Source organism: Anastrepha obliqua, chromosome 5, assembly GCF_027943255.1.
Source record: "Anastrepha obliqua isolate idAnaObli1 chromosome 5, idAnaObli1_1.0, whole genome shotgun sequence".
Classification (NCBI taxonomy): Eukaryota; Metazoa; Arthropoda; class Insecta; order Diptera; family Tephritidae; genus Anastrepha; species Anastrepha obliqua.
In genome coordinates, this window is record NC_072896.1 from 119,345,346 (window position 1) to 119,366,059 (window position 20,714).

At 38.1% G+C, this 20,714-nt stretch overlaps 2 protein-coding genes across 2 annotated transcripts; both read left to right on the top strand.

Moving 5' to 3' along the window:
- The first annotated feature begins 7,269 nt into the window (after positions 1-7,269).
- Positions 7,270-8,192, top strand: LOC129248950 (uncharacterized). Its single transcript, XM_054888558.1, has 3 exons — positions 7,270-7,627; positions 7,694-8,118; positions 8,187-8,192. Exons 1-3 carry the CDS (start codon positions 7,270-7,272, stop codon positions 8,190-8,192), a joined length of 789 nt encoding a protein of 262 aa, XP_054744533.1.
- A 6,577-nt stretch (positions 8,193-14,769) lies between these two features.
- On the top strand, positions 14,770-15,692 carry LOC129248951 (uncharacterized). The gene is made up of 3 exons (XM_054888559.1): positions 14,770-15,127; positions 15,194-15,618; positions 15,687-15,692. The coding sequence occupies exons 1-3, from the start codon at positions 14,770-14,772 to the stop codon at positions 15,690-15,692; spliced, it is 789 nt and encodes a 262-aa protein (XP_054744534.1).
- The last annotated feature ends 5,022 nt before the right edge of the window (positions 15,693-20,714 follow it).

Below are 20,714 nucleotides of genomic sequence, written 5' to 3' on the forward strand. Positions count from 1 at the left end.
TTCGCTATCGTGAGATGATAACGAACTTTTTGTGGCCTGAATTGGAAGATATGGATGTGGACGATATGTGGTTTCAACAGGATGGTGCCACTTGTCACACAGCTAACGAAACAATGGTTCTTTTACGCGAAAAATTTGTTGGCCGAATAATCTCACGTCGCGGCGATGTCAATTGGCCGCCAAGATCGTGTAATTTAACACCGTTGGACTTCTTACTTTGGGGTTATTTGGAAGAAAAGGTGTACGTCGATAAGCCAGCAACAATTCAAGAGCTAAAGAATGAGATAATTCGACACATTAACGGCATAGAACCTCAATTATGCCTCAGCGTCATCGCCATTTGACCGATATTTTATTCCATGCGTAATTGAGCCATACCAATATTATTATAATAAACTGAAACGACAATAATTTCTTAAAAAAAATGGTATTTCATTCAAAACACCGGCCTTTGAAACTTAACCACCCTTTAAATAATTGGCGCGGACACTTCTGTTAAGTGTTCGGCCGAGCTCCTCCTCCTATTTGTGGCATACGTCGCGATGTTGTTTCACAAATAGAAAATTACTTAATATTATTTCAAAATTATCTTATAGTAGGTTACAGACAGCTCCACAAGGCAGCGAAGGATCCAAACCAGGAACACCCTTTAACTTAGATAAGACTCTAGTCAAAGGAACATCTACACAAAACACTGAGACCCAACGCAGATAGCGTAAGGGATGCTCCCTGAAAGCTAATATTTCCAAAAGAATGGGACAGTGAGTAACAACTGAATTATTCCGAAGACGAACTATAAAATTGCAGACAAGAAAGGAAAATATACTAACTACAGAAGCTTTAAATTGATTAGCTGGCAACGCAATTCATAAGACCGTAAAAGTAAGTTCAACGAGCCGAGTGAAAAAGTAATCATAAATTGCTCTGAATTGCTGAATTGCTAGATACTGAAGTATCAATTCATCGGTCGGGTATAAGCAATGCTTTAGTTTTACCCAAATCGATGAAGATTTGAAATAACTCGTGCACGGCAATAATGCGGTAGGTGGATAAGGAAGAAGGGTTGTTTGCAAAATGATTGTCTGCTTGGGCTGCATACGGTGAAATTAGCCTCCATACTTAAACAAGACAAAGTAAAATCTGTAGAAACTAGAGCTCCGGTTGTTGTTTCGCCATACAGGGTACAACGTGCTGAATGCGTCTCTAGATTTTTTGATTCAGGAGCTTCTACATCCGTGCCACGACCCGTGGCAACTTTGCTACCGAGGTTAGTAAATTCTTTCACTGTTTCGATATGGTTACCTACAATTCCCACACACCCAACCATTTTATTTACTAGACTCACCAGACCTAGCTTCCCTATGAAGCGCGGAATCCATTTCCTTTAAGAACACGGTTGTGAAGAGGGCTTAAGGCTGCTCCGAGGAAGTCTCCTCAGGCGATATAATACATCCCTGGCGAACTCCGCTTCGAACTTCGAATAGCTCCGATAGCTTATCCAGAAAAAATTAAATTTTTCTGAATAGCAACTGAAATTTTAATACTTGAGGCCTCTGCTGGCGGCAGAAGATATCGTTCGATTGGGTTGAAATTGGGCACACACTTTATTAATCTAACAGTGCAGCTTTTCCGCACTATTAGAATTCGATCCTAAAAAAACTTTTTTCGGTCCACTCTACTAGATAGTCTAAGTGAGTTGGCTACTCTATGCCGACTGCCACAAAAACCTAGCCTAACCTAAGCTGGGTTTTAGAAAAGCTGAGTCACTATACTGAAGATAAGTTAACCAATCTGCTTGAGAGGTACGGGCAGGTCTAACGAGAGAGAGAGAGAGAGATTGGGGGATCTACTTTGTCATATATGATTTAAAGGTTCCCCGAAGCCTTACAGCGGCTGTCTCAGAGCGAGCGGCTGTAAAAGGCATATGCTTCTCATGTTATCTGGTTATCTTATAGATGGAGCTTACCATATCTTCCATAGGCTTGTACTCAGCCTTTCTCGAGCGAATTGAAATTTTAGAAAAAGCAGTCTGTAACCACACGTTTTTGTGGAAACTCTAGCTGGTTCGGCAGCAAGCCCGTCGGATTCAGAGGTGCAAAAATCAGCTCAAACGGTAATGGAATTGGTGCTATAATTGAAACCTCATTGAGGCCCTATGTCCCAGCGGGGATGATAGGAATGATGACAGGGGATGAAGAAGAAGAACCTGGGAGTATACTCCAATTGAAGTTGTGGAGAGAAGGATGAACTGTTGAACATATTTTGGCATCATGCCCAGCACTGATGCATAAGCGGCAAAAACACCTGGGGAAACATATTTTAACAGAAGAGAAAATAAATCCAATAACAAATACTAAAATTTATTGCGTAAGTTGAGCTCAAAAAATACTCTGAATAGATTGAGGAGGCACAAGAGAGGTCTCAGGGCGAGGTGCTAAATCATCTCTTAACAATAAAAATAGGAAAACTCACACATAAAGAAAGAAAGAAATCTTGGTTTATCGGCTGAAATAATCAAAAATATTTAAAGGTAAAAAAAAACAAAAACAAAAAAACGATTGATTAATGATTTTTATACTTAATTAACTCTGCTATGGTGAGTTTACTAATCTTGAGTTTAAGAAGGGAACTGCGTCTGGTTGAGGTACTGCGATGAGTAGAGGGCACAAAAGGTCATGAGGTCAAAGTGCAAGCCCCGAATTAGTATATGTCTATGTTTATATTAGGTGGGCAGCTAAGTTCTCGCTGTTTGTCAATAGATGCAGCCAGCAGTGAGTGTTAGTCTATTCTATAATAACATAACCTAAACGTCATAAACCAAGCTTAGACGTATGGTAAACAAACTGTTTCGACACATTAGTGAATTTGTTTTGGCATCATATACTTTTGGTTTTGTAAAAATGTCTGATTTTGTGCCGAATAATCGTCATTCGCGGGAAGTGTTGATTTTCCTCATTCATTCGAAAAAAACGGCGGGTGAAGCTCATCGAGAGCTACAAAAAGTTTATGGAGATGCTGTTTTAGGTGAAACAACGTGCCAAGTTTGGTTCCGTCGCTTTAAAGACGATGATTTTAATGTTGAAGGAAGGCCAAAAACCTTCGAAGACGCTGAATTGGATGCATTGCTTAATGAGGATCCGTGTCAAACGCAAGAAGAGCTTGCTTCAGTATTAGGAGTTGCCCGCCAATCCATTTTCAAGCGATTGCATGCTCTGCGAATGATTCAGAAACAGGGGACTTGGGTCCCTTATGAGTTAAAACCAAGGGATGTTGAAAGTCGTTTTTTTCGCTTGTGAACAACTGCTCCAGCGGCAAAAAATGAAGGGTTTTCTTCATTGCATCATGGCGGATGATGAAAAATGGATTCATTACAGCAATCCAAAGAAAATAAAGTCATGGGGATTGCCCGGTCATGCTTCTACGTCGTCGCCTTGGCTGAGTATTCACGCTGCGAAGGTTATGCTATGTATTTGCTGGGACCAAGTTGGTGTTATTTATTATGAACTGTTAAAACCAAGCGAAACCATCACTGGGGATCGGTATCGACTTCAATTGATGCGATTGAGCCGAGCACTGCACGAGAAGCGGTCGCAAAACGCGGAGAAGCGTAAAAAAGAGATTCTAAAGCATAACAACGCTCGGCTACATGCTACCAAACCCTTTAAAACCCAGCTGGAAACACTGAGATGGGAAATCCTACTCCACTCGTCATATTCTTCAGATATTACGCCGTCCGATTATCCCCTATTCCGATCGATGGCACATGGTTCCATTCATATGAAGACATCAAAAAATGGCTTGATCCATGGATAGCCTCAAAGGATGAACAGTTTTACCGCAACGGTATACGAGATCTACCAGAGAGATGGGAAAAAGTTGTTGCCAGTGATGGGCAATTCTTTCAATAAATGACTTGTAACCATTTTTGAGAATGATTTTCATCAAAAAACAGCGAGAACTTAGTTGCATACCTAATATTTAACACGTTCCCTGTCCCAATACAAAAATGCAAAATTGACCGACAAGTCCAATATTTCACAACGTAAACATGTCATATAATCGGTTCTCGTCAGTATTACGTTGCTGGCACTTTGTTGATAATGAGGCTCCGAGGGATCAAAACGAACGTCTATACAACCACTTTTGGACCTTGTTTCCAATAACTGGATGAGCTTACTAACACCTGGTGAATGTATCGTCATTGACGAGTCGATGATTCCGTTTAGAGGCAGGATATCTTTCCGTCAATACAACCCATCAAAAGCTCATAAATACGGCTTGAAAATCTATAAACTGTGCACAGAAGAGGGTTTTGTCTGGAATTATGATATTTACATAGGGCGTGACCCCGAGATTGCTGATTTGGATAAGCCTGGGAGTGTCGTAATAAGAAATAATTAAAAATAATTTGTGATTTCTGCGTAAAATAAAAATATTTTTTTGTATGTCCCGGCGTTTTTCTTTACTTTATTATCGCACCAGCACGTCCAGTGCAGAAACTGTACAGTTCCGTTACGTCCAGTCGAATAATTTGCTTTAGAAGTTTCATATACCCCCTGACGCACATATGGCTCAGGAACGTATCAGTGCTTATCAGGCGCACGTTTCCTGAACCATATGTGGCTCAGCGGACAGGGAACGTGTTAATTATAATTATATTTAAGGCTTCTTATGCATTTAATTTGATTTGTTGATTTCGAATAATTGCCACAAATTATGTTGCAAGCATTACCTTACCTCGCTTATACCTCCAATGGAAAATGACTTTTGCTGTGAAGACTTCCGGAAATTATTTAACTTTTCCAAGCGCTGACACCTCCAAAAATTATATATGTATATATGTCTGTATGTATGTGTAGATAATATAAGCATGTAAGTATATCGCAAGCTTCCGGTAAGTCACTGATTTTTTTCTGAGTCTTTCAAATAACCGCCAAGGCACTGCACTACAACTTAAAAACAACGCATAACGCAAAAAAAACGTGAAAAAAGGAAGCGGATAGTACCGACAGCAAAAATACTGACAAGAAGTCGTAAAACCAGCAAGACGATCAACAACAACAGAACACAGAACTGGCGGAGTAGCCCTAAGTGCAAAAATTCGCATTTAATTAAATTAAAAACGGTAACACCTCTGCATCTCAACAGGAATTCCTTTATTTCGCTGGTCCTCCTCCACACAAACACACACATACACTCCCTCATCCACATTCAACATATTCACCATGCATCATCCGCACAGGATATTGTCATTTCCTCAAATAAAACAAAAAAAGAAAATCAAATAAAAAGCATTACAAGAAGCGTCTGCAAAAGCAACAATAACCGGTAGAAGCAGTGCAAAAGCACAACGAGCAGCGCAGCGAGCAGCGCAAACACACAGCAAAGCAACAATACCTTGAAAATACAACATGTTCGTGTGTTGGCTTTCAAACAGCAGCGCAAACACACAGTAAAGCAACAACAACCTCAACATACAACATGTTCGTATGTTGGCTTCCAGCATGCGAGTATTACAACATGTTGCAGTGTTGCAAGGCATAAATAAACAAAGCAAATTTGTTGCATTGCTCAAACAGCTGAGTTTTGTTTACAAGCCAAAAGTCTCCACAACCGGCAATAGTTCATCGATGGGAAGTTTTGATGCTGCTCCTATATATTTACACACACACGTGTGTATATATGTCGTTGAGGGTGAGACGGTTATGCTTTGATGAATTTCAGTTATTTCCAGCGTTCATTGGCAGTCTTTGGGTGAATTTGATTGCTTTGATTGAAGTCTAATGAACAAGCAGCCAAATGTACTATAGAGCAAAAGTGAACAGGATGATTACAAATACGAGGGCTGCCTGTAAGGTTTTTTGATGGACTACTAAAATTTAATATTTATGATCGAAAATTACTTAATGGCTTTTTGAAGTGAAAACTTCTTTAGAATCGTTGGGAGTGATTTGAGAAAAAGTGAAACGAAAAAGCGACACCAAAAAGAAGAAGAAAAAAGATATACGTATATATGTATATGTATGTATAGAAAATGCTTCATTACCAGGCACACAGAAGGATGGCATAAGCAAATTTAAATTTGTGAATTTATATATGTATGTATATATGCGGATATATGTATATATGTTGTGAGTATGTACATATGTGCCTCGCCACAGCAAAACATACGGTAAAATTTCTCAAGAAATCCAGCGCGCATTCATAGGTACAGCGCACATTCATAGGCACAGCATTGCATCTACAGTAGGACGGGTCGATTTAAAAATCGGTCATTGCTCTATGAAAATCGTATTCTAGGGATCAAAATAAGAAACGGCTGAGCTTTCCTTTTCTACCACGATATATTTGCTTATAATGTCTAAAATTGAAGATTTGATTTAATGCTATTTTCACTAAATAATACTACAAATTCTATTAGAATTGTATTATTACAAATGTTCTTCTAAACGTTTGTAATGCCGTGCAGAATAAATGTGCGGAGCGAACTGTCAAACGAACGATGAGAGAGAGAAGAACAAAGCGAAATGAGAAAAACCCAGTCAACCTAAAGGGAATAACTCTTATATTATTATTTTTATTATTTATAGGGGATATATACAATATAAACCCGAATAAACTGATTCTTACATTATTTATTTTAGAAAATATAAAAAACAAAAACATTATGACAACAACAGTTCATAATACTGTGGTTAGAGAAAGAATTGTGTTCCACTATACTGCAGTACCAGGAAGACGAATTCTATTGATTGAGGTTTATATCATCATGAGCGTGTTCTTGGGCCGGAGGCCGCCGGACGTCAACGGCCCTGCGCGAGGGAGACACGACAACTTTAAATTTTTTCAGAGATCTGGAGTTGATACTCTGCACTTTTTTCAATATGTTCAAAGTATACTTATTCTTACTTATAAATTTTAAAACCTTGCCTAAATGTTTGTTGGGCTAACGATAACGGTACTGTTCTAACGGGATTCAAATTTACTTTATCTTTTCTGTGAAACGGCTGCTGATATTTTTATTAAAACAATTTTGTGCAAAATGAATAATTATTCTGGTAAATATAAATAAATTAACAAACAAAGAGTTTAATAACATTGATAATTTAATAGATGACGATGTACCTTCCACCAGTGCAGGTGTGAGAAAAAGAATAAGCGCGAGGGAAATCCAATCAATGTGGAGCTTGACAGACCTGGTTACAGAATTGGGAACCCACGAAAAGTGGGTTGTTGTGTGCTGTACATAAGACGCAAATGCGGTTAAAAATGGGCAACAACAAAGTTGGATTCTTTGTGTGCTCTCGCGGCCAGTGCAGATCGAAGAAAAATATCTCTCGTGCCACAGGCACTTGGTTTGAGAACGCGCGGTTAGATCTTCCGCGAATATTTTATCTAATGTTTTGCTTTGCATACCGCACTCCTCACGAAACGGTGCAGCGCGAAGATTTCGTAAAGGATGGGACCATACTATCATCACGAACGATATCTGACTGGTATAGCTACTGCAGGGAGGCTGTGGTAATATACCAGTTAGATAATCAAGTAGTTCAAGGGAGAATTGGCGGCGTTGGAAAAATAGTGCAAATTGATGAAAGCAAATTTGGAAAACGAAAGTACAACAAAGGTAATTTGGTTAATAATGGACAAAATTTGTAACAACATTATCTGTGACTTATCATATATTTTCCAGGGAAGAGAGTCGAAGGACACTGGGTACTTGGCATGATAGAGGATGGGAAAGAAGACCTTCGTTTGGAGGTGTGCCCAGATAATGTAAGATCCGCCGAGGTTCTTATCCCGCTTATAAGAAAACATGTGACTGAAGGCACCACCATTCGTACCGATTGCTGGCGAGCGTACGACTCCCTGCCGGAGTATGGGTACGTTCACCAAAAGGTGAACCACAGCGATCCTGTCAGCCCTTTTGTGGCAGAAGATGGCACACATACCCAGCGGATCGAGTCGCAGTGCCGTGTTGTGAAACAATTCTTCCGCAAAGACAACTACAACAACACTGGCAACTTCTCCGATGTGATTGTAGAGTTTATGTGGAGACGCAACAATAAGTTGCAAAAACTGGACCCTTTCAAAAGATTAATAGAAGCAATAAAACATGTATATATATTAAAATATAATAAATTCTTACAAAATTGTTTTTATTTTATGTAAATTTATATTTTCAGGTATAAGTAAAGAACACGCACCGTTTCTCAAGAAACAATATTTAAAAATAAATACTTTCACAAATATTGAAAATTTGCACTAAAAATCGCGCGATTTTTAGTCCAAATTTTCGCCTGCGGCGCTTTTTTGCTTTCAAATATACATATATATTACAAAAACAAATATTTTTACAAATACTGAAAATTTTGAATAAAAATCGCGCGATTTTTAGTCCACATTTTCGCCTGCGGCGCTTTTTTGCTTTCAAATATACATATATATTACAAAAACAAATATTTTTACAAATACTGAAAATTTGGAATAAAAATCGCGCGATTTTTAGTCCAAATTTTCGCCTGCGGCGCTTTTTTGCTTTCAAATATACATATGTATATATTACAAAAACAAATATTTTTACAAATACTGAAAATTTGGAATAAAAATCGCCTAAATTTTCGCCATCGGCACTCATAACTTTTACGATAAAACAACATTTTCATAAGAGCTATGAATTATAAAACCTAAGTTAAATGCTTGCTGGGTTTTCGACTGCTGTATTCTCTTCTCTTCAGCTGTATTTCAGTACAAACTGCAAATGTGGTCGGAAAAAACCTAATTTATAAACTTCTCCTGGGGGTTCTATAGGGACCCTAGGAGGTTGGGACTTTCACAGTTATAATGGTGTGACCTTGCTCTTTCTAATGGGCGTGGTGGGTGGTGCCACGCCCCCTCCCCCTCCGCCCCCCATTCAAATATATCGTGGTAGCAAAGGAAAGTTTTTCCTAAGAAACTTTGCCGAGGGAACCATACCTCTAAAACGAATTCTGATGTCCCCCAATTTCAAAATATCACCATTTTTGGCCTTTACATGAAAAAATCAGCTAAATGGCTATGTTTTATGTTTGTTTATGAATGAAAGTGCTTGCTCTTAGAACTATGAGCTCGAATTTATAAATCAATTTTTTGATGATGAGTTTTTGTTGCACAGTACAATAGTTGAAACTGTTCGGCGCCGCCGCGACTACTCAGCGCTATGGCAACTAGGATGATGGCCGCTACGCCTGCGCCTATTAATGCATTTTGTTCTTGTAGTCGCTAGGCATAGAATTTTAGCTTTGGAAGACATACGCATTTACAGGAATAAAGTGAGTGGCCGGTGTGTGCGGTTGTATGTAGATGCATATGTGTATATTAATAAGCATTGTTTTGCTGGAAGTTCAGAACACAAATATGTATGTACGTACATAGGCTAGGCCATAGTATAGCATACATACATATGTATAAAAAATTCAAACCAAGCCTCCTACAAATGTTTGTGTGTATGTTAGTACGTCTGTGTAATATACGCGCTACGACGCTCATAATAGCAACCGCGTGTGCTGTATTGCGTCCGTATTTTTATATTCGTAAATATTTTCATTTTTAAATGTTTACCGCAATTATGCCGAAAAATAATGCAGAAAAGTGTCGTGAATATCGACAGAAAAAAACAACAATTGACACGGTATTTCAAAGATATGTTGACAACATCGAAACCAAAGCATTTGTATCATATTTTAGCTATCATAAGCCACTCATATCATTTGTTGAAATTGAAAACATTGAGGATGAATAATAATAAAATGAAGAAAATAAAATATGAACTTTATAGCAATACTATAATGAACCTATAATTATCCCGCTCCTAATGCTGCCTTCGTCTCATTCTCTCTCAGTTTGTTTTACGGAAGGTTTCACTTCTATCGCGTCTAACCGTTAGACTGGTATTTTTTTTTTTAAATTACTCATCCAGCCCAAATACGCTTTAGCGAGGCGTGCTGCATCACCAATAGTTGAAGCAAGTTGATCGACGCACTGCTGCTGTTGGCAATGGAAATAGAAAAAAGTGCGTGTAGCCTAGTACACATAACAGAAGTGAAACTTTCAAGGCAGACAAAGAATGGGGGGAGACCCAAGCGAGAATGACAGAGAGAAGGAATACATACATATATATCTAAATAAGTTCACAACATTTGCAGAGAATACAAATAAACAAAATTTACAAAAAACGGAGAAGGGTCGACCGGTGTAGATAAACGCCGGCAACAACGCCCACTACTCCGAGCGTTTATCACCCGCACAAACGCAGCGATTCCAGGACCACAAGGACCGCAGCAACGTCACAAATTACCGCAAGGCAATACCAATAAATCCGATGACGGAATGGATAGCACTATATAGTACGCACAAGCCCTAGCCATGAAACGGAAATAATAAAAAAGTAGGCACCAAAAAAAAAGCCCCCAAAAAAATTGGGACAAAAAACGCCCCAAACAGTTGGCACCAAGGAAATATAATGCCAAATAGTAGGCACCAAAAATATATTTCCTACAAGTTTGTACCAACAAACAAGCGCCAAAAAGTAGGCAGTATCTCACTAAAAATTAGCAACCACAAGGAAAAACTCAGGGAAAATAGCCTAAAGTGTATCTAAGATATAAATAAGGTATAGCTCTCTCTCTCTCCTTCTTCTCTACGTTATATCTTTTTTCTCTCTCGCGGAACGAAAATGCCCAAAACGTTGCATGGCCTTGAAATTTTACTCTCCATTCTCGCTCGTCCATCGACGCCTAAGAAGTTTCACTTCAAAAAATACCTCAAAGAGGTACTTGCATTTCTTTTCCTGTTTTCGCCTTTTTTCAGACTAGAGAATCCCTGGTTCCTTACAACAGTTTAACACACTGGTAAAACAAAAAGAAGGGAAATTTATATAATTTATGTACATAACTGCATATGTACCAGGTGGTGCCAAATTAATCATCCAATTTTGTGTTTGAATAACTTTTTTACAAAATGAAGGAAAAAATGATATTGAGTGGTGGAAAACTTTATTTGAACCTTTAAGTGATCCATTGCTTATCTATTTGTACACTGCAGCTCTCTACTTGACTTGTGTCAAATATGATTGATGTACGATGCCATTTGCATAAATCATAAATCTTCCGGAAGGGTGATTAATTTTGCACTACCTTGTGTACGTTTGTGTAACGTTTACTGGTTTTCTTCAACGACACCATTGCCTCTCATCAAGTTTGTCCCACTGTCTGAGGTTGTACCATAGGCAACAAATACATTTAGTCAGGCAGTTTCTCGAATGTTAGAGAGAAAGCAAATCGCTGTTGGGATTTATAGGGTTTTACGCTTAGAATGATGAGTTGTATGAACTGAAAAAAGACAGTTCATTAACGTCACCTACCATACATATATCAAAAGTAGCACTCCAATGGTCAGTGATAGAGCTCCGGATAAAAATTTTGCACCCAAATGTAGCAACAACAACAATGTGGTCCTGATAGAGATTTGGTTAAATTTATGATCCATTCTAAAGGGTGGTTAAGTTTCAAGGGCCGGTGTTGATTTTGAATAAAATACAATTTTTTTAGGAAATTATTTTCATTTCTCTTTATTATGATAATATTAATAAAATATAGCTCAATTACATAAGGTACATAATGTCGGCCGAATGGCCGCCGCGGCTTCGGCGGCACACCTCCATCCGATGGTCCAAATTTTCGATGACGCTGAGGCATAATTGAGGTTCTATGCCGTTAATGTGCCGAATTATCTCATTTTTTAACTATTGAATTGTTGTTGACTTATCGACGTACACCTTTTCTTTCAAATAACCCCAAAGAAAGAAGTCCAACGGAGTCAAATCATATGATCTTGGCGTCCAATTGACATCGCCGCGTCGTGAGATTATTCGGCCATCAAATTTTTCGCGCAAAACAGCCATTGTATCGTTAACTGTGTGACAAGTGGCACCGTCCCGTTGAAACCACATATCGTCCACATCCATATCTTCCAATTTGGGCCATAAAAAGTTCGTTATCATCTTACGATAGCGAACAATATTCACAGTAACTGCCTGACCGGCCTCATTTTGGAAAAAATTCGGCCCAATGATGCCGCCGCCCCATAAACATTTGGTTTTTCGGCAATCACTCTTGGATTATCATTCGCCCAAATACGGCAATTCTGCTTATTGACGAATCCACTGAGGTGAAAATGTGCCTCACCACTGAAAATGATTTTCTTCACGAAGTGCGCGATATACATTTTGATTTGAACGCCCGTATTCATAATAAGCCTGGATAACTTTTACGCATTGCTCGATTGTATATCTTTCCATGGTTCAAATTGAGTTAGTCTGAAATTGAAAAATGTCAAATGAAATGTAGAAAAAAACTTAACGTTTAGGTGTGGTTCACATTCAACATCGGCTCTTGAAATTTACCCACCCTTTATTTTGTGTGTTTCGTACTGATATTCGTTACTGGTATCACAGCCTTTTGTGATTTGTAGCATTGACACATGAATGTCTGTGCAAAAATGAAGTTCCTCTCCTTCTTTGTTTGCGTGTTCGTTTTCGAACGTAAGCGATCGTACAGTTCAAGTTTCATTACAATTCAATTGCAATTTACAATTAAAAGTTTCTAAAAAATATTGTTAGTGATTCTGTTAAATGTCTCCTGCCGCATTCCAAAACTCTCTGATGCTTCCTATGCCAGTCCAAAGTCTAATATTACACAACCATGAAATTTGTGTTCTTCCAAAACTTCGTCTTCCTTCTATTTTGCATACCTTCCAAGATGAATTGCAACGTTTTGTAGTTATGATTTTGTAAATATGCCCTAAGTAAGCTGTCTTCCTTCGCTTCACCGCCGTGAGAAACTGCCTACTCGGGTTTACACGGCGAAAATCTTCACTGCTGGAAACGTGATCAGTGAGATTTTTAACATTCGCCTCGAAATCCATCTTTCAACGGCTTATATCCTGTTCGTGCCAGCCACATTAAAGGTCCATGGTATACGCAAGTACTGAAAAATCTTAATTTCTTTGGTGCAGGCCCAGTTCTCATTAAGGGGGCAGATATCTGTATTCCCTGATTTTCATTAAAATTATTTAAAATGAAGAAGTCAATATATTTTTTTCAAAATTTGCATACAGTTTATTTATACATTAAAATAATATTAAACATTTTTGAAGTGAAAACTTCTTTAGAATCGTTGGGAGTGATTTGAGAAAAAGTGAAACGAAAAAGCGACACCAAAAAGAAGAAGAAAAAAGATATACGTATATATGTATATGTATGTATAGAAAATGCTTCATTACCAGGCACACAGAAGGATGGCATAAGCAAATTTAAATTTGTGAATTTATATATGTATGTATATATGCGGATATATGTATATATGTTGTGAGTATGTACATATGTGCCTCGCCACAGCAAAACATACGGTAAAATTTCTCAAGAAATCCAGCGCGCATTCATAGGTACAGCGCACATTCATAGGCACAGCATTGCATCTACAGTAGGACGGGTCGATTTAAAAATCGGTCATTGCTCTATGAAAATCGTATTCTAGGGATCAAAATAAGAAACGGCTGAGCTTTCCTTTTCTACCACGATATATTTGCTTATAATGTCTAAATGCGTGGACCGAATTTAAAAATTATAACACGCAAATGTAGTCACTATATCAGCCTTTTGATTTATATTACTTTTTATAAATTAAAATTAGGAATTATTAGCAATATTTAACGTTAAAAATGCACCTTTTTTGCATAAGCTTGAAAAAATGCCCTATTACAGACGCTTATTTCACTTAAATACAAACACAGAAAAGTAACGAATTCACTTATAAACACTCTTTATTAATTGAAGATTTGATTTAATGCTATTTTCACTAAATAATACTACAAATTCTATTAGAATTGTATTATTACAAATGTTCTTCTAAACGTTTGTAATGCCGTGCAGAATAAATGTGCGGAGCGAACTGTCAAACGAACGATGAGAGAGAGAAGAACAAAGCGAAATGAGAAAAACCCAGTCAACCTAAAGGGAATAACTCTTATATTATTATTTTTATTATTTATAGGGGATATATACAATATAAACCCGAATAAACTGATTCTTACATTATTTATTTTAGAAAATATAAAAAACAAAAACATTATGACAACAACAGTTCATAATACTGTGGTTAGAGAAAGAATTGTGTTCCACTATACTGCAGTACCAGGAAGACGAATTCTATTGATTGAGGTTTATATCATCATGAGCGTGTTCTTGGGCCGGAGGCCGCCGGACGTCAACGGCCCTGCGCGAGGGAGACACGACAACTTTAAATTTTTTCAGAGATCTGGAGTTGATACTCTGCACTTTTTTCAATATGTTCAAAGTATACTTATTCTTACTTATAAATTTTAAAACCTTGCCTAAATGTTTGTTGGGCTAACGATAACGGTACTGTTCTAACGGGATTCAAATTTACTTTATCTTTTCTGTGAAACGGCTGCTGATATTTTTATTAAAACAATTTTGTGCAAAATGAATAATTATTCTGGTAAATATAAATAAATTAACAAACAAAGAGTTTAATAACATTGATAATTTAATAGATGACGATGTACCTTCCACCAGTGCAGGTGTGAGAAAAAGAATAAGCGCGAGGGAAATCCAATCAATGTGGAGCTTGACAGACCTGGTTACAGAATTGGGAACCCACGAAAAGTGGGTTGTTGTGTGCTGTACATAAGACGCAAATGCGGTTAAAAATGGGCAACAACAAAGTTGGATTCTTTGTGTGCTCTCGCGGCCAGTGCAGATCGAAGAAAAATATCTCTCGTGCCACAGGCACTTGGTTTGAGAACGCGCGGTTAGATCTTCCGCGAATATTTTATCTAATGTTTTGCTTTGCATACCGCACTCCTCACGAAACGGTGCAGCGCGAAGATTTCGTAAAGGATGGGACCATACTATCATCACGAACGATATCTGACTGGTATAGCTACTGCAGGGAGGCTGTGGTAATATACCAGTTAGATAATCAAGTAGTTCAAGGGAGAATTGGCGGCGTTGGAAAAATAGTGCAAATTGATGAAAGCAAATTTGGAAAACGAAAGTACAACAAAGGTAATTTGGTTAATAATGGACAAAATTTGTAACAACATTATCTGTGACTTATCATATATTTTCCAGGGAAGAGAGTCGAAGGACACTGGGTACTTGGCATGATAGAGGATGGGAAAGAAGACCTTCGTTTGGAGGTGTGCCCAGATAATGTAAGATCCGCCGAGGTTCTTATCCCGCTTATAAGAAAACATGTGACTGAAGGCACCACCATTCGTACCGATTGCTGGCGAGCGTACGACTCCCTGCCGGAGTATGGGTACGTTCACCAAAAGGTGAACCACAGCGATCCTGTCAGCCCTTTTGTGGCAGAAGATGGCACACATACCCAGCGGATCGAGTCGCAGTGCCGTGTTGTGAAACAATTCTTCCGCAAAGACAACTACAACAACACTGGCAACTTCTCCGATGTGATTGTAGAGTTTATGTGGAGACGCAACAATAAGTTGCAAAAACTGGACCCTTTCAAAAGATTAATAGAAGCAATAAAACATGTATATATATTAAAATATAATAAATTCTTACAAAATTGTTTTTATTTTATGTAAATTTATATTTTCAGGTATAAGTAAAGAACACGCACCGTTTCTCAAGAAACAATATTTAAAAATAAATACTTTCACAAATATTGAAAATTTGCACTAAAAATCGCGCGATTTTTAGTCCAAATTTTCGCCTGCGGCGCTTTTTTGCTTTCAAATATACATATATATTACAAAAACAAATATTTTTACAAATACTGAAAATTTGGAATAAAAATCGCGCGATTTTTAGTCCACATTTTCGCCTGCGGCGCTTTTTTGCTTTCAAATATACATATATATTACAAAAACAAATATTTTTACAAATACTGAAAATTTGGAATAAAAATCGCGCGATTTTTAGTCCAAATTTTCGCCTGCGGCGCTTTTTTGCTTTCAAATATACATATGTATATATTACAAAAACAAATATTTTTACAAATACTGAAAATTTGGAATAAAAATCGCCTAAATTTTCGCCATCGGCACTCATAACTTTTACGATAAAACAACATTTTCATAAGAGCTATGAATTATAAAACCTAAGTTAAATGCTTGCTGGGTTTTCGACTGCTGTATTCTCTTCTCTTCAGCTGTATTTCAGTACAAACTGCAAATGTGGTCGGAAAAAACCTAATTTATAAACTTCTCCTGGGGGTTCTATAGGGACCCTAGGAGGTTGGGACTTTCACAGTTATAATGGTGTGACCTTGCTCTTTCTAATGGGCGTGGTGGGTGGTGCCACGCCCCCTCCCCCTCCGCCCCCCATTCAAATATATCGTGGTAGCAAAGGAAAGTTTTTCCTAAGAAACTTTGCCGAGGGAACCATACCTCTAAAACGAATTCTGATGTCCCCCAATTTCAAAATATCACCATTTTTGGCCTTTACATGAAAAAATCAGCTAAATGGCTATGTTTTATGTTTGTTTATGAATGAAAGTGCTTGCTCTTAGAACTATGAGCTCGAATTTATAAATCAATTTTTTGATGAGTTTTTGTTGCACAGTACAATAGTTGAAACTGATCGGCGCCGCCGCGACTATTCAGCGCTATGGCAACTAGGATGATGGCCGCTACGCCTGCGCCTATTAATGCATTTTGTTCTTGTAGTCGCTAGGCATAGAATTTTAGCTTTGGAAGACATACGCATTTACAGGAATAAAGTGAGTGGCCGGTGTGTGCGGTTGTATGTAGATGCATATGTGTATATTAATAAGCATTGTTTTGCTGGAAGTTCAGAACACAAATATGTATGTACGTACATAGGCTAGGCCATAGTATAGCATACATACATATGTATAAAAAATTCAAACCAAGCCTCCTACAAATGTTTGTGTGTATGTTAGTACGTCTGTGTAATATACGCGCTACGACGCTCATAATAGCAACCGCGTGTGCTGTATTGCGTCCGTATTTTTATATTCGTAAATATTTTCATTTTTAAATGTTTACCGCAATTATGCCGAAAAATAATGCAGAAAAGTGTCGTGAATATCGACAGAAAAAAACAACAATTGACACGGTATTTCAAAGATATGTTGACAACATCGAAACCAAAGCATTTGTATCATATTTTAGCTATCATAAGCCACTCATATCATTTGTTGAAATTGAAAACATTGAGGATGAATAATAATAAAATGAAGAAAATAAAATATGAACTTTATAGCAATATTATAATGAACCTATAATTATCCCGCTCCTAATGCTGCCTTCGTCTCATTCTCTCTCAGTTTGTTTTACGGAAGGTTTCACTTCTATCGCGTCTAACCGTTAGACTGGTATTTTTTTTTTTATCATTTAAAATGGCGGATGTACACCCACTTCTTCCAGGAAGGTCGCTTCGGGGATAACGGACCTTCATCGCCAGAGTAAAACTCCTCATTAGATGGAAAAATATTTTCACCAAGTGAAAACTGTTGCGAGTCAAGGGGAACGTCTTCAATATCAGGTTCATCTTCATCAGATCCATCTCCACCCGCACAGCTGTCAGTATATGAAGGTATATCTTCATATGTCAATAAGTTTTCAATTTCACGATCAGATAACTTCTTCTTGGCCATTTTCTCTAAAAACTCAAAATTTTTGTTCTACATATGTATGTATGTACATACATATATTGTATTTCACTAAAATTCGCGTAAAGTTTAGCTACTTACCGAGCGGTGGCTACCTTTGCTAACCCCTTTGAAAAAGTCAAATTATTACAAAAATTTTGGCAAGCTTGAGTTGGATTTTACACTTAGAGTATCAAAATACGTATTTTGCACAAAAAAATATAGTATTTGCTTACCAGCAAAGAAAAAATGTTCACAAGCGCTCACGGCCTTGAAATTCGCAATTTCGATTGAAATTCCATAACTGTAAGTGACCGTTGCGCTGGGATTTTCAAAATATTTGTTTGACCGAAATTTCGTGGCTGCCTTATAAAAGCATCACAATACACAACGCTTCCGTAAGATGGCGCTGTTTTCAGTTACAAATCAAAATTAAGGTGGTTAACTGTGGTGGCCACTATGAAGAAAAGCGTTAAGATGCAGGAAAAATGTGAGTTGGCAACACTGAGTGAATTTTATTTATGCAGAAGCATAAAAAGCTTGCACATTTTTAGGCTGAGCTTATTGCAGCTGGCTGGGTTCGATTTATGTTTTAATGTTTGACGCCTTTTTGTTTGGTGTTTTTGTTATTGTTTTATTTTTCACTTGTTCAATTTCTGAACACCAAATTTTTAATAAGGAAACTTTGCGTTTATTGCACACTATTTGGAATTCAATAAGGGATTCTCTCTAGCCAATTTCGACACTACAGTCTATACGGACGGCAGTAAGCCCATTTGAGGTGTTAGAGCTGGTATATATTCTCACAGACTTAAAATTAAGAAATCTGTGCGTCTCCCTAATACCAGCAGTGTCTTCCAGGCAGAAGTACTGGCAATTGGGGAAGCCTGTAGGCTACTAATCAGAGATTTCTCTTTTAAGGGCAATATCGCTATTCTTTCGGATAGCCAAGCTGCAATCCAGGCACTGGGTTCGGCTACTACAACCTCTGAAGTGGTGGAACAAAGTAGGAATAGCCTCACCATCTTGAGTGAAAACCATAAAGTTACCTTAATCTGGGTCCCGGGACATCGGAACATGGAAGGTAACGAAAAAGCAAATGAACTGGCAAGAGGGAGATCTGCCATGAATAACGTTCTTGCAGAATCGGTATTCACACCATTAGGTGCAGTCAAGAATGCAATTTCTCAAAAATACCTTTGAATCGCGGATTGTAGGTGGAAAGAGCAGACGAAATGCAAAATTAGTAGAACGTTATGGCCCACCTACAACCTCAAGCAATCGTCGGCATTAATAAGAATGAAACGACGGGACGCCTGAAGACTAACGGCAGTCATAACTGGCTTCTGGTCTATCGGAAAACAAGCAGCCAAAATGGGTATCCCTCATAATACATACATACTGTCACAGTTGTAAACAACCGGAGACAATCTTCCATTTCCTCTGTGAATACCCTGCCCTATGGAGGGACAGAATGTTAACCCTGGGCCGACCGCTGTTCGAGAATCTCGAACAACTGTCTGGCTTAGACGCCAAAAACCAAATAAGGTAATATAGTCATGCTGTAAATAACCGTTAAACAAGTTGGTAACGAGGATGTGGCAACAAAATGGTGCGGAAACGCTAGTTGGATTCTGGAAGAATCACCATTTTAACCAACCAACACTATTTGTATGTTATTTAATACACTACCGATTAAGAAATTGTTGGCGTATGCCAATGATATTGACATCATCGGCATTAACAACCGCGCTGTTAGTTCTGCCTTCTCCAAACTGGATAAAGAGGCAAAGCGAATGGATCTGGTGGTGAACGAGGACAAAACGAAGTACCTCCTGTCTTCAAACAAACAGTCGGCGCACTCGCGTATCGGCACCAACGTCACTGTAGACAGTTCTCGAGATTGTAAAAGACTTCGTTTATTTAGGAACCAGCATTAACACCGATAACAATGTCAGCCTTGAAATCCAACGCAGAATCTCTCTTGCCAACAAGTGCTACGTTGGACTAAGTAGGCAACTGAGCAGTAAAGTCCTCTCTCGACGAACAAAACTAACACTCTACAAGGCTCTCATCATGCCCTTCCTAACATATGGCGCAGAAGCGTGGACGATGACAACATCCGATGAAGCTACGTTTGGAGTGTTTGAGAGAAAAATTCTGCGTAAGATTTTTGGACCTTTGCACGTTGGCAACAGCGAATATCGCAGACGATGGAACGATGAGCTGTAAAAGCTTTACGACGACATAGAGATAGCGCAGCGAATAAAGATCCAGCGGCTACGTTGGCTGGGTCATGTCGTCCGAATGGATACAAACGCTCCGGCTTTGAAAGTATTCGATGCGGTACCAGCTGGTGGTAGCAGAGGAAGAGGAAGGCCTCCTCTGGGTTGGAGAGGCCAGGTGGAGAAGGACTTGGCCTGACTTGGTGTGTCCAATTGGCGCCGGTTAGTGCGAGAAAGAAACGACTGGTGCGCTTTGTGAAACTCGCTCACAATTGCGTAAGCGGTTATCGCGCCAATTAAGAAGAGAAGAAGAAGAAAGAACTAACTTTGTTACTTTTCCTATTCCTATTTATCGATTGTTGTTATTTTTCAAATTATTCAAAAAACCGGTTTCAGTTTTGCTTGCTTGCAATTTTTCGACTTCATTATTTTTATCTGTTAAGTATCATTAATAACTTCTCAATTCTGTGAGAAACATTCTATATAAAAATTTGGCTAAACATCGACAGCTTTGTTGCACTTTTTTTCTAATGATATACAAAAGTTGGCTTGGTTTGGTATTCAATATTTATTATGTTACTTGTGTACTTTGCTTTTTTTTGTGTGTTTATTACTTATTATTTCTGATTTCACAATGATACGCTTCTATTTCTGGTAGATTTTTTTAAATTTTTTGTCATTTTTTTATTATTATTATTTTTTTTTTTTTATTCTTATTAAAACTGATCATAATCGCCGTCAGCTGGCTCTATCATTATTTTTCTATTATAGATGTTACGTATCTGTA